This window comes from Dunckerocampus dactyliophorus, chromosome 3 (assembly GCF_027744805.1).
Source record: "Dunckerocampus dactyliophorus isolate RoL2022-P2 chromosome 3, RoL_Ddac_1.1, whole genome shotgun sequence".
In the NCBI taxonomy this organism is placed as follows: domain Eukaryota; kingdom Metazoa; phylum Chordata; class Actinopteri; order Syngnathiformes; family Syngnathidae; genus Dunckerocampus; species Dunckerocampus dactyliophorus.
The window spans coordinates 29380182-29393595 of record NC_072821.1 but is presented as its reverse complement, the minus strand read 5'-3'; the positions used below and the strand labels follow the sequence as shown (position 1 = coordinate 29393595).

The following is a 13414-nucleotide window of genomic DNA, read 5'->3' as shown; positions in this document are numbered from 1 at the left end:
GCTACGGAAAAGAAATAGCCTTTACAGTGTCACGTTGGAAAGCTCAGCTTACCATGCATGGCGTGTTTGCGATTGGTCAGCAGCAGGGTCAGCGCCCAGAAGGCTTCTTCCTCGTTCATGAACATGAGCAGCAGTGCAGCAATCTGACTCATGCCCTGGCAGTAGCTCACTTCCTGCACAGCAATCAACAAAGCCAGGACTACTACATTGTGGCTTTTTCTCAGCTGTTAGGATTTGGGGACATTTATCACAGCGGATATGGTGGTGTGAAAAAGTGTTTGCCCCCTCGCAGATATCTTTTCTTTATTTTTTTTTGCATGTTTGTAACACTTAAATGTTTCATTTCATCAAACAAGTTTAAGTATTAAGATATTAACATAACTTTTGACAACACAACGGAACACAAAATGCAGTAAATGAAGCTTTTTATTATTAAGGGAGAAAAAAATCCAAACCTACATGGTCCTGTGTGAAAAAGTGATTGCCCGCTAAACTTAACAGCTAGTTAGCAGCAACAACTGCAATCAAGAGTTTACGATAACTTGCAATGAGTCTCTCACAGCGCTGTGGAGGAATTTTGGCCCACTCATCTGCTAAATTGTTGTAACTTAGCCACACTGGTCATGCCACAGCATCTCAATAGGATTCAGATCAGGACTTTGACTAGGCCACTCCAAAGTCTTCATTTTGTTTTTCTTCAGCCATTCAGAGGTGGACTTGCTGGTGTGTTTTGGATCATTGTCCTGCTGCAGAACCCAAGTTGGTTTCAGCTTGAGGCCAATAACAGATGGCCGGACATTCTCCTCCAGGATTTATTGGTAGACAGCAGAATTCATGGTTCCATTTATCACAGCAAGTCTTCCAGGTCCTGAAGCAGCTAAACAGCTCCGGACCATCACACTACCACCACCATATTTTACTGTTGGTATGATGTTCTTTTTCTGATAGCAGTGATTACTTTTACACCAGATGTAATGGGACACACACCTTCCAAAAAGTTCAACTTTTGTCTTGTCAAACCACAAAGTATTTTCCCAACAGTCTTTGGAATCATCAAGATCTTTTCTGGCAAAATTGAGACGAGCCTTAGTGGGTTTCTTTTGCTCAGCAGTGGTTTTCGTCTTTGCACTTTGAACGATGCAGGCCGTTTTTGCTCAGTGTCTTTCTTATGGCGGAGTCATGAACAATGACCTTAACTAAGGGGAAGTGAGGCCTGCAGTTCTTTGAATGTTGTTGTGGGGTCTTTTGTGACCTCTTTGATGAGTCGTTTCTGCGCTCTTGGGGTCATTTTGGTTGGCCGACCACTCCTGGGAAGGTTCACCACTGTTCCATCTTTTCGCCATATGTGTATAATGGCTCTCACTGTGGTTCGCTGGAGTCCCAAAGCTTTAGAAATGGCTTTTTAACCTTTTCCAGACTGATACAGTAGATCAAAATTAATCTCAGTTATGTTTTAACAGGACGAGGCAATCACTTTTTGACGCAGAGACATTTAGGTTTTGATTTTTTTCTTTCTCCCTTTACTCATTCAATCCCAGCCATTTTTCAAAAGACAACCCCTTCAGTACCGCCCATTTTGGATGATTTTGACTAGGGGTGCTACGATCGATCGGCCACCGATCAGTATCTGCCGATTCCCGTGAAAAAGCTTTATAACGCCAATCGCCTCCGCCCCCATTACAGCATCCAGCCTATAGCGACCGTCTCCCGCCCACTTTCCCTTCACAAAGCCAAAACAAGCATGTCTGCCATGTGGGACTTCCTGTCGTTGTAAAAGTATAAGTTTTGAAACCTGCAAAACATGCCGCAGAAAATGTCTCCGCCGGTGTGGCGTGTTAAAAAGAGAACACTAGAAGGAAATGCATTCTGAAATACAAAACGTGAGTTGTGGATACCAGCATTTTGTTAATGTTCTGGTAAAACAAGCATATTCCTTTAGTTTGGGTTGAAATATGCTATGAAAACAAATTTTGCACAATTTTCAATTTGTAAAAATAGCTGTCACAAGAAAAATATGGGTGACCCCTGATATAGCCAATAGTAAATTTAAAAATGTACACGTAATCTATGTGACTGGCATCGGACGATTTCACTCGTGTGTGATTTGGTATCGGTATCGGCAGCATAAAACCATGATTGGAGGATCCCTAATTTTGACTCATCTTTCAAGGCACACAGAATATTGTGTTCTATGGCTAAACTAAACATGGAACCTACCAAAAGAAAGGTTGGACCGCCTTCTTTCATCAGAAAAAAATCTTTTTCCGTTCTTTAGTAACGAGCAGCAGGACATGGGTACGTTTCAGGACGATATCAGTTGGCGACTACAAAAGGGAGAAAACGAGCTCTTTGTGAAGCATAACTTTCACTTTGACACAAATAGTTTTTGTTTTTGTGACAGCTCAAATATCTACACAACTACACCACAACATAAACAACACAAAAAAGTAAAAGGGTTCCATTTGCTCTAAAAGGTCCGAAAAAAAACAAACAACTGCAACAATTTTTTACATAGAAAATAGTGGAAATCCAATGAATCCGGTCCAGGCGTCCAAAAATATGAGCAAAATACACATTTTATAGAGAATAATCGTAATTTTACATGACTCTTGTTGGGAAAGACGGCGAGGAGCTACACCCACACAAATAAATTCAATAGCGTTTCTCTCCTTCTTTATCAAATTTTTTGCAACATAAAGTGATGAGAAATACATCAATATTGAATAAAGCAAAATTCGTCCTCAAAAATCACTCCGTCTATTGCTCTCTTCTTCCGACTTTTTTTGGGATGCATCTCTGTGAACTGTAATATGTGATGTATTCCAATGTAACTTGTGTGCATGTTCAAATAAATGATACCATTACCATTGCTGGCATTTGCGACTTTCCTTGGCCCCATGGTGGGTTATTCATCAGTCACTCTCAATAAAAAATGCACAGTGAGTGAGTCAGCAACGTGTAGGGTGTTTTGTGTGCGTACTCAATTCTGCGGAATGATACAGTGCAGCGCAAACGGGCTGCCCTGAAAACATGACAAGCTCGCTCCTTTTCGTGTATGACTGCAGACAGACTGAAAATTCTCCAGAACAAATGAAGCATGTGGAAAGACTTTCCACACATATATTGGAATGTTCTCCTCACGCCAGTGTCAGATTTACTGGAGTGCTGAATCGGCAGAAAAACAGACACTGCTTCCACCACAAAATAAAAACAGGAAATACTTTGCACGACGATGGATTTGAAGTACAGCGGAACCTTGGTTAGCATCATTAATCCATTCCAGAAGGTCCGACTGTAACAGAAATGTACTCTAACCAAATAAATGCTGCCCATAAAAAATAATGTAAATCCAGTTAATCCTTTCCAGAAAGCCAAAAATGTTCACCCAAAACACGTGTTTATGGTTTTACATGTAGAAAACAATTCTAAACACATACAGTATAAATACACATAAATGAAAAGTATAAATGAACTAACCTTGGTGTTTTGCTGAGTTATTTATTTAATTCAATGGTGTTTCTGACCTCAAGTCTTTGCTTTTCTTTTGATGACAGCAAAATAAGACAAAATGGAGCCAAAGAAAGTTGCAGGTGCCAGCTTTTTGATAAAAGAAGGTGAGAAACACTATTGAGTTTAATAAATAACTCAATAAATAACTTTTTAGACTTGTGGTGTAACTGTGTTAGTTCCCAGTCAACCGCTGATGACATCATAGACAGGTGACAGAGCTGACTTCCGCTTCCTGTTTGCCATGTATTAGCAAGCTAATAGGATGCTAACAAGGATGATATGAAATAAAAATACATTCAAAACACAGTTAGACTCGGTGTATTAATGACATGACACGATGCGCGCCATATTGTACGCTAACCGGAAAGCGCACACAAACCGAAGTAAAATTTTGGTATATATTTTTTACATTAGCCGAAAAACACGCTAACCGAGGTTCCGCTGTGTATTAACTTTGTGAGATGCAAACAAAAGACACTTACTGTGTTGTAGGCTGAATATGCAGACAGAATGTTGAAGAGGGACTGTTGTCTGAAAAAGGTGACATGGAATCCAAAGGAACAAATAAGTGATACAACACACAAACAGAAAGCAACTTCAAACATGTGTTGCTTCTTAAAGGTTCACATAAACTACTGTATTTACTGTATGTGCATCTCCAGGTTTTGATACAAAGCAGAGTGGGGGTTTCTGTACAGAGCAACCAGCATCGCCATGTTTGTCGCATTTTTGCGGTGTTGTTGCTCGATTGCAAAAGAGGTTGTAAACAAGGAGGGATGTTCACATACTCTTGATGTAAAAAAACCCCTCCGAATTCTATTTTGTTTTTCGAGTTGGTGTGTCATGATAGCCATTATAACTCTTTTTGCATGAGGTACCGCAAAACAACCTCCAGATTGGGACCCAACCACAGCAGCAGCTTGTATGACACTTTTACAGACAATATTTTAGCCAGAAATACCACATTTTTAAACCCGGTGAGGCCTCTGAGTCAGAAGGTTTGCCCATCCCGAGCTACAGTATCTCACTTTCAAAATTTATTTATTTTTTTTTGCCATGAAAGCTCGTTTTTAATCCATTAAAAAATTGTGATCCTTTAGTAGGGTGTCAAATGTTACAATTCAACACTATACTGTACTGCTAGTGCGTAAAGCTCTCAGTCCATCGTACACAAAACTGAGCACTTACTTGACTCCAAAGCGATCCATGAACATGATGTGATTCCGGAAGGTCCTGTTGATGTCAAGGTCGATTTGTTTGACTTCAGACGAGTAGAGTTTGGCTTGCTCCTTCATTTTCTGGACAGTTCACAAGGTCAGTGAATTGACGATGATTAAATGATCATAGTTACGTGTACACAAAGCTGGCATGTTTGGCCAGCAAAATGCATAATATTTGCTTTCATGAGCTGCATCTTGGTAGCGTCACAGCACTGGACTGCTTTTGCTCTATTTGCTGTTAATATATGATGGAGCTCCGGCAGACAAGTCCAACAAAAAACTAGCATTGAAGAACAGACTGAAGCATTTAGGTGCTAAGGATTATCAGCAGAGATGAAAGAAGAATTGGATATTTGATATCAATAGATGAATATTGAAGAATCTGGTGTGGAACTGGGCTTTGTTTACTATAATTTCATGGAAGAAAGACTTGAATTGAAGTTGTAAATGTAGGTCAGTGCTTATGATAGTGTTTAGGCCAGAGAGTGGGCTTTGCTGACAGCACACCACTGCTACTAACAAAATACTTGCATGTTTTCCACATTTGTGCATGGAAGTGTTCGTGGTTTGATTGTCTACTTTTTTTATAAAATGGGTTTGGTTGCACTTTTAGCTGAAGTTCTTGTTGTTACGTGGATGTATAGTATGCGTATACCGATACAAGCGTCACATAGCAGTTGCCGTAGCAACACAATGCAACCACCTTGCTCCCTGTACTTTACTGTGCTGTACTGTAATTATGTAGTTACTACTGTAATTGTGATATATTTTTATTGACCTCATATTTGCCTTCATTATCCTTCTTGGTCTTCTCCACATCCAACATTAACGCCCAGGCGCGACCTCTGAGCTGCAGGGGGATGCCTTTATACACCCGGTTGGCCATCTGAAAGCACAAAGCCAGAAGAAAGTCAAGCCTGAAAATAATGCAATCACGTCAAATGCGCATTATGAAACGGTGTGTTGAAGTATGTCCAGTCAAATGATGGTGGATATAGTACATACTGTATAGACGACATGTACAACACTGCTGAGTCATGTCAAAGATGTACGATTATTGATTTAAACATCTGTGCTTCACGTATAATAATAATGATGAAGGAATTATGTGTGTGAAAAACCCATCAAACATGACTCCATCATCAAATAAAGACCTTTGCTTGCCTCCAGGGATTAATAAAGTATGTCTAGAATAGACGTTTCAGTCCCGGATACTCACCCTGTCACTGTTTTTGTATTTATCCCACTTTTTGACCATCTTCACCCATTTCTCTGCTCTCTCTACCTCCACTTGCTTCAGCTGTGGAAAGAAAACTGAAAATCAAGCCGTAGGAGTGTAACGCCACACCTTCATCACGTGACGGTACATACCTTGGTTTATAGTGACAGGTTGGGTCATTTTGAAACAAAATGGCAAACATAAAACTGTTCAGTTTTTGCGTAAACAGCTTTAGTGATGTTTAAAATGACTGCAAACTGCCTGGCAGTCCAATGAATATAATCTTGTGAAATTACAAATTATCATATTAACATTTTTATCTTCTACGCTGTATTTTTTTCTAATAAAATTCAGACTTTTCTCATAATATGACCACTTTAAACTTGCAGAATTAGTTTTTCTTGGAACGTCACATTTTCCCACAATATGTCGACAATTCATCTTATAAATTGCAATAATTTCTTATCAAATTGTTATTATTTTTCATAATGTTACATTTCTCTTGTAAAATTGCAGTATTTTATTGTCTTGTACAGACTATTACTTTTTCTCATAGAAGTACAAAATATTTTCACCTAAAACTTTCATTATGTAAAATTGCACCGTATTTCTGGGAAATTCATAACTTTTTTGCATTTTAAAGTTGTTTTTTTTTTTTTAGGTTTTCTAGTAAATTTTTCAACTTTTTCTCACATGTTTTTTCTTCTCACACTGCGTTATTTTCCTACAAAATATTACTTTTCATGTGTAATTACAATAAATCTCTTCTCTCTAAATCTTTTTCCCGTAATATGCTGACTTTCAGTTTATAAAATTGCGATCATTTCTTGTCAAATTCAAATTAATTTTTAAAATATTCCTTTTTTCTCGTAAAACTGCAGTATTTTCTTGTACAAATTATTACTTTTTCCTCATAGAAGTACAACTTATTTTCACATGAAACTACAACTTTCATTTTTCTAAAATTGCAATGTATTTCTGGGAAATGTACAGCTTTTTTGCATAACAAGGCCTTTAAAATAGATATTTTTTTATTTTTACATTTTTTTTAAACTCGATCTCTTAGTCCAACTATAGTAATTTCTTTTAACATTGAAATATTTTCTCTGAAAAATACTTTTTCCGCATAAAATTACAATCTAGGCAGTTGCTAAGCAACAATGCCAAACAAAACGTTACAGAACCTGGAAATCCCGGTCCACAATCATACACAGTGCCATCCTGGGAGTTGAATAATGAGGATTTAACATTATATAGTGCCTTGAAGAATGTAAATCTGGGTTCACAATTAGATGAAGACGTACAGAAAGTTTGGTTTGTTATTTTGCGCCCTGAAGGAGGAGATGAAAGAGCAACAGCAGGAAACTGTAGCACAAATAAGGCCAGATCTAAGAGGCCTGCAAGCACAGAACAACAGCCTCAAGATGGGTTTCTCGGATATCTATGAAGAGGTCACAAACCTTGAGGAAAATAGAGCACTCTGCAAGGATAACAAGGCATTACGGGATGATATCAAGGAACTGCAAGATGATAATACTGCTGTGCACACTGCTCTTAAGGAGGTAAAAAAAAACCTATGGAGGAAAACAGAGCACTCCGTAATGATATCAAGGTACTACAGGATGATATAAAAGTAAATCTGTATGATAATGCTGCCTTGCGCCCCACTCTTGAGGAAGAGAAAGAAGCAAAGGAAAAATCATTTAGCAAATGAAAAATACAATTGATGAGATGGATCACAATGGATGAATGCACGATGTGATCCTCACGGGGCTCCAAATTGCACCCAGGACAAATGCCAGGGCAGTCCAGAACAGGCAAGAACCAGAAATGGATGTTGCTTAAACAAAGCAACAAACTGCCAATTTCCTACAATCAAAGGAGTTGGTTGCAACAACGCCACACCCGTCATCATCGTTAAGTTCACCAACAGGGAATTCAAACCCGCACTGCGGCTACAAAATGTCTACATGAATGAGCATCTACTAAAAACAATGCTGACATGGCCAAGAAAGTACGAGACTTGAGGAAGCAGGGAAGGATTCAAGGTACTTGGCGACCCAACGGCAAAATACACATCAAGCTAAATGGAGGACCAACAGAGGCAAGTGTGCTTGTTGTGCAAAGACATCAAGGATCTGGATAAACATTAACTACTGTATCACATTACCATGCCAACAAGGAGAATGGAGGATACAACCCACAAACAAAGAACGATGCAGTTGGAAGATGAGATTGAATAATATTTGACATTTGACATCACGACCACGTTGCAAGGGCCTGCTCAATTAGGAAACCATGTATCTACCTGTATAGTCAATGACATTCACAGTACAACATGAAGGACTGCAGGACTTGGAAGTGGAAACTTTTAGCTATAAAGACCACAAATGATTGGATTGGAGAATGGTACAACTGCTTTTATTATATGGAAGAATAATGTAAATAGCGCATGTTAAATACAGGAAGTGAACAAATGCATTAGCAATTGATGTGAAACAAAGCGAGAGTAGGGTTAAATAAGCTCCGCTTCTTCCTGCTCCTTTTCAGACATGTGGTATTGTGAATTGTAACATGAAGTATTCCAATGTAAGCTCTATGCATGTTCAAAATAAACTAAACCATAATAATAACAATATATTTCATGTAAAATTCAAACTTTTGTCTTGTAAAATTACCATTTTTTCCCTCATATTATGACGAATTTCCGCTCGTAAAATTGTTTAGTCATTTATTGTAAAATTTCGGATTTTTTTCTCAATATTAAAACTTTTTCTGGCAAAATTTCTTGAAAAAATGATTACTTTTTCTCATAAAAGTATAACTTATTTTCTCAAAGAATTACAACTTTCTTTTAAGTAAAATTGCATCTTCATTCTTAAAAATGTACAACTTTCTCTCATTTTTTTCGTGTAAATGTTTAACTTTTTTTATATTCTGACTTCTTGTAATGTAGCAGTATTTTCTGGTAAAGAATGATATCACTTTTTCACATAAAATTACAACTTTTGGTTCTTGTAAAATGACATTTTTCTCATAATATTACAATTTCAATATTGTAAAATTGTCAAACAAAATGCAAATGTGAAATAATAGTTGAATAGTAATACTAGTTTAATAATTGTTTGTGTACCCAAAATGGACTGTGACCATAAAAGCGAGGTACGTACCAAACCGTGACGACAGCGTAACATAGCGTTGTAGCTATCACGTTTGAAAGAACTTTGTACCTTTTCTTCATATGCAGTAGGTTCTGGGAAGTCATCCTCACTGCAAACAAAAATGTCGAAATGAGGGAAAGGTGATTTCCAACCGGCTGAGAAAGACAAAAGATGATGAATGACTTACTGCATGAAGCCAAAGCGATCAATAACTTTGTAGATATGACACTCAGCATCTTCCCATGGATCAATCGCCACCCTTCCCTGCCTGCCCTATACACACACAAACACACACACACACACACACACAAACACAAACACAAACACAGGACAAGGTCTCACATAAAGGTAAAGGTCACAAATACAGGTGAAGGTCATACTATTAAATACGTCTACATTGATTCGGGTTCACTCTGCATGATGTAGTTAAGGCCAGGAGAAGATGTTATCAGGTGACGTCCAACTTTCAATTCATCACCATCACTTTTGATTGAACCCTGAACCACAAAGCCCTCCCAGTTGGCAGGTCGGCAGGGGTGGTCTGTCACTGCCCATCATCTCCTGGCCTCCAGCTCAACTCCTTCCTCCTATTCCAGAGCCAGCAAGAGGCTCTTTCTGCTGCCTCGCCTAACCTACGGACAACTCCCTTCCTGCTATTCCCAGAGCTGAAAGCATTTCCCACACAGACTGGGGTGGGAAACCCCGACACCAGGCCTCCACTGGGAATAGCCAGGTCCACCACCCCTTGTCTCTGCACCGCTCAAGAAGGTCTTGATACTTGGTGGCTTTCCTCGCATCCATCTTCCCACAAGACTGTCAATTTGAATAGAATGATCTTCCTTGCCTCCTCAGACCATAAGACCACGTCCAACTTCAGCAGTACCTGGGGGCCCAACCTCATCCCCCAGGATTGTGCTGCTTAGAGGAGGCCCTTTTTGGTCTTCTTGGGGGCTAGTGGGTTGTCCCCTTCTCTGATTTTTGTCTGATGCTTTTAATGTCTGACCCACTCCAACACATCAGCCGGTGCACAGAAAACCTTGTCATGGCGCCATCTGAATTTTCCCTGGCTGAGACTTCTCTTGCATCCCGCCAGAATGTGTGCCATTGTTCCTCTTCCTCTGCATAGGCTACACAATGGTGCTGGTTTGGTTTGGTGAGTGCCGGACTTCCTTTCCTGCGGCTGTTACGAGCAGGTTCATTCCGATGACAGGATGGGAGAGATGATGCGGCTTGTTTTGATTCCCTTTTGAAGGTCCTACCACTGGGTCCGAAGTATCTGGTAATCATTCCCCTGATGAGATGGGGGATAGGGTCCTGTTCCATAGATGTGATGATGAGGCCATGTGGGATTGATTGGTATACGTTAGCCAAGTCGAGGCAGACATCTGTGAGATTGTCTTTGCTCTCCTTGGCCTCCGGAACAGCTGGTTGGGGACGCCCACATGTTCCAAGCACCTGGAGAAACATGGAATGCCGCCTTTCTGCACTTGGGCTACGCCAGTCTTTCTTGGAGGTCATGTGTCCATCCAGCGTCATCAATCTTCCTTGGTTGCCATCCAGCCTTTCCTGGAAGTCACTGGCATCTCCTATGAAATGACTATTAAATACATCTACACTGGTCCTAACTAACTCATGACTGTAGCTTTTGGCAAGGAGAAGATGTCCTCAGGTGGCGTCCAACTTTCAAGGGGGACATAGAGGCGAAGGTCACACATACAGGTAAAGGTCATACACATTTACTGTAGACGTGCAGCATCGCCAATGCAAATGCGATCACTCCTCTCTACAGTTACGTTTGGTGTGCATATTATGTAACAATTGTAGTATTTTTGGTAGGACTGCTGCATCCGCCTGCACACGCCCACTACACTACACTTCTCTTGTCATCCAGAGATGTGTTACACATAACACAAACACCGTACATACACATTTAATGCTGATCGTTCACTCAATGACACTAAATGACACACCTAGTTGCTGTGATTGACTGGTTTCCAGAGACAAGATATGTAGAGTATTTACAACAATACTCACCGTAGTATATTTGAAAATGATGTCAGCTCTTTCCTCAGCTATCAGCGTCTCAATGTCTTTCTTCATGTCAATCTGCACACAGCACAGCCAAAGCAGTTAGAGAGTGTCTTTGACTAACCTTCATAAATAAAATCCAGCATTATTATTATTGGAGGCAGAAAAAAAGTCTTCAATAAATGGGATCGACCCAATGACTTGTGTAAAACTAAAATACACTTCACAAGCAGCTAACGTACTATAATAATTTGAATATAATGATACTGTAAAGCTATTGCCACGTGCATTGTTGTCTAATCCATTCGTGTTGTATGTTACTAGGCTGCTTCTCTCTCCCTGTAGTAGGTGCTCCTGCTTCCACATGTGTAGCAACATTGATCATTGATGCAATTATTCTTCTACACATTACAGTCATTCACAAACCATGATATCAGAGGGGTGCCACCCCATGGCACCCCCCACAACCTCCCCTGTGGAGGAGCGACATCGCTGCTTTCTAGCAAGCATTTGCAGCAGCAGAAGAGTTGCTTTACTGTACTCACAACACTGGAAAAATATGATGAAGTGTTGACGTGTACAAGGGTTTGAAGTGGCGACGGAGCAGGACATGTAACAGTTAGCTGTGTTCTTCCGGTTCTTCTATGTTTACATCTATGTGGGCCATGGTTCTGATCCCAGCTTGAGCCAGATGAATACTTACAGATCATCCCCAAACAATGGAAGCATTATTAATGTTAGTATTAATCCTTCTTAATCTACAATGCATTAATTCCACTGCTAATCTGCACACGCAAGAGTAAACGTCAAAACATCTGGATTAGCAATATCTGGAAAGTGCAACCTTCTCCAGAACACAGCACCACACCATAACTGAGATTATATTCTCTATTATTACTGAATATGATATTGTAAGGGCAATTAGCTAAATACACTAAACACATGTACTATTTGAAAATATATTTTTACTGTCCATTTTCTTTTGTTCATTTTTATTCATACTTCACTCAACTGTCACTCAACATTGCTCCTGATACCACACACAAGTGAGACACTTATTTCGTAACACATTTTCAGGATTATATGTTTGACGCTGCCGTTTGACGCCCCTGTACAACCTGAAGCCCCATTGTTTAATTGAAGGAAAAAAAACTCCAGATCATGATGGCGCCCCCTCCACTGTGCCTTGTGGAAAAGATCTCAGGTGGGATCTCCTTGTCCTGCTGGTAATGTTGGAAGACATCAGAACCGTCAAGTTTACATTTTTTCTCTTCCACCTTTCAAAGTCCTATGTTAGGTGCTCTCGCGCGAATTCCAAACAGGAAATGTTCGCCGAGGATCGTCTTGACGGACAGCCAATTGTTCCATAAGTCCCAGGATCTTTTAAGAAGTTGAAATTGATTGTCACTGTGTCCAACCTCAGCAGCAATGGCGCAACTCAACAATCAGAGAGAGAATCAAAACAAACAACGAATAAAGTTGTAATTTTTGGAAAATCGGGCTGCAGAAAAAGTTCTAATGTTACGACAAGACAAAATATTATGGGAATACAATCATAATTACAAGAAGAACATTTACAAGAAATAGAAATAGCTGGAAAATATGATTTTTCACCCATATCACAAAGCTGAGATGTTGAGAAGCTGAGATGAACTATATATAACTTCTTAGCATAGCTACAATTACAAAATATCTAAAAATATCAAAGTAGCACTTGCATCCTTTCGTTTTTCAGTATGTGGCCCTCGGTGGAAAAGGTTTACGTATGCTGTGACAGATTGTTTGATGAATATAAGATGAATACAGTGTAACGATGCAGCATCAGGACCAACAGCAGCGTCACCATTTCGGTACAATAAACAAAGAGTCGGCATGCATGATTCATGTTGTTTTAATGTTTAATGATGAAGTGTTTTTTCCGGATGGTAGCAAGCTAGTACGCGTCGAGCGTTGTGACGATAAACAAACCAACAAGCAGAAGCAGCAGCAGCAGCGATGTGTTTTTTCTATATGACATAAATAAAAAATATAAGAAATGTAAGCTAATAAGTACATTACCTTGTTTTTCTTCCTTTACCAACAAACCTTCTTCTTCTACGTCTTCGTCTGTCTTTGACAGTCCAGAATCCAACGATAGTCTTCTTTACTCAATTCATAGCTTTTAAATACATTTTGTATTCATGTACCAGTGATGTCCTGCTCATGTACCGACATTGTCTGCTACCATCCTCCCCTACTACGTAAATATGTATCCTCTGTATAGAAATACATGGATT

At 39.5% G+C, this 13414-nt stretch overlaps 2 protein-coding genes across 4 annotated transcripts in view; one reads left to right on the top strand and one right to left on the bottom strand.

Moving 5' to 3' along the window:
* LOC129178186 (serine/threonine-protein kinase BRSK2-like) overlaps nucleotides 1–13414 on the top strand; it is a 122479-nt gene that overhangs the window by 99002 nt on the left and 10063 nt on the right. The window lies entirely within an intron of this gene.
* Nucleotides 1–13414, bottom strand: part of LOC129178192 (USP6 N-terminal-like protein) — a 24020-nt gene extending 10606 nt beyond the window's left edge. Inside the window, exons 1-9 of one of the 3 annotated variants that reach the window (XM_054770181.1) lie at nucleotides 13197–13414; nucleotides 11145–11216; nucleotides 9298–9378; nucleotides 9180–9219; nucleotides 5950–6044; nucleotides 5509–5616; nucleotides 4699–4808; nucleotides 3993–4041; nucleotides 53–173 (exon numbers count right to left, since the gene is read on the bottom strand). In XM_054770181.1, the coding sequence (XP_054626156.1) occupies nucleotides 53–173; nucleotides 3993–4041; nucleotides 4699–4808; nucleotides 5509–5616; nucleotides 5950–5988 (427 nt within the window). In that variant the 5' untranslated portion in view covers nucleotides 5989–6044; nucleotides 9180–9219; nucleotides 9298–9378; nucleotides 11145–11216; nucleotides 13197–13414. Of the gene's footprint in view, nucleotides 1–52; nucleotides 174–3992; nucleotides 4042–4698; nucleotides 4809–5508; nucleotides 5617–5949; nucleotides 6045–9179; nucleotides 9220–9297; nucleotides 9384–11144; nucleotides 11217–13196 lie in introns of all 3 variants that reach the window. The other 2 variants (XM_054770180.1, XM_054770179.1) reach the window with 2 other exon arrangements.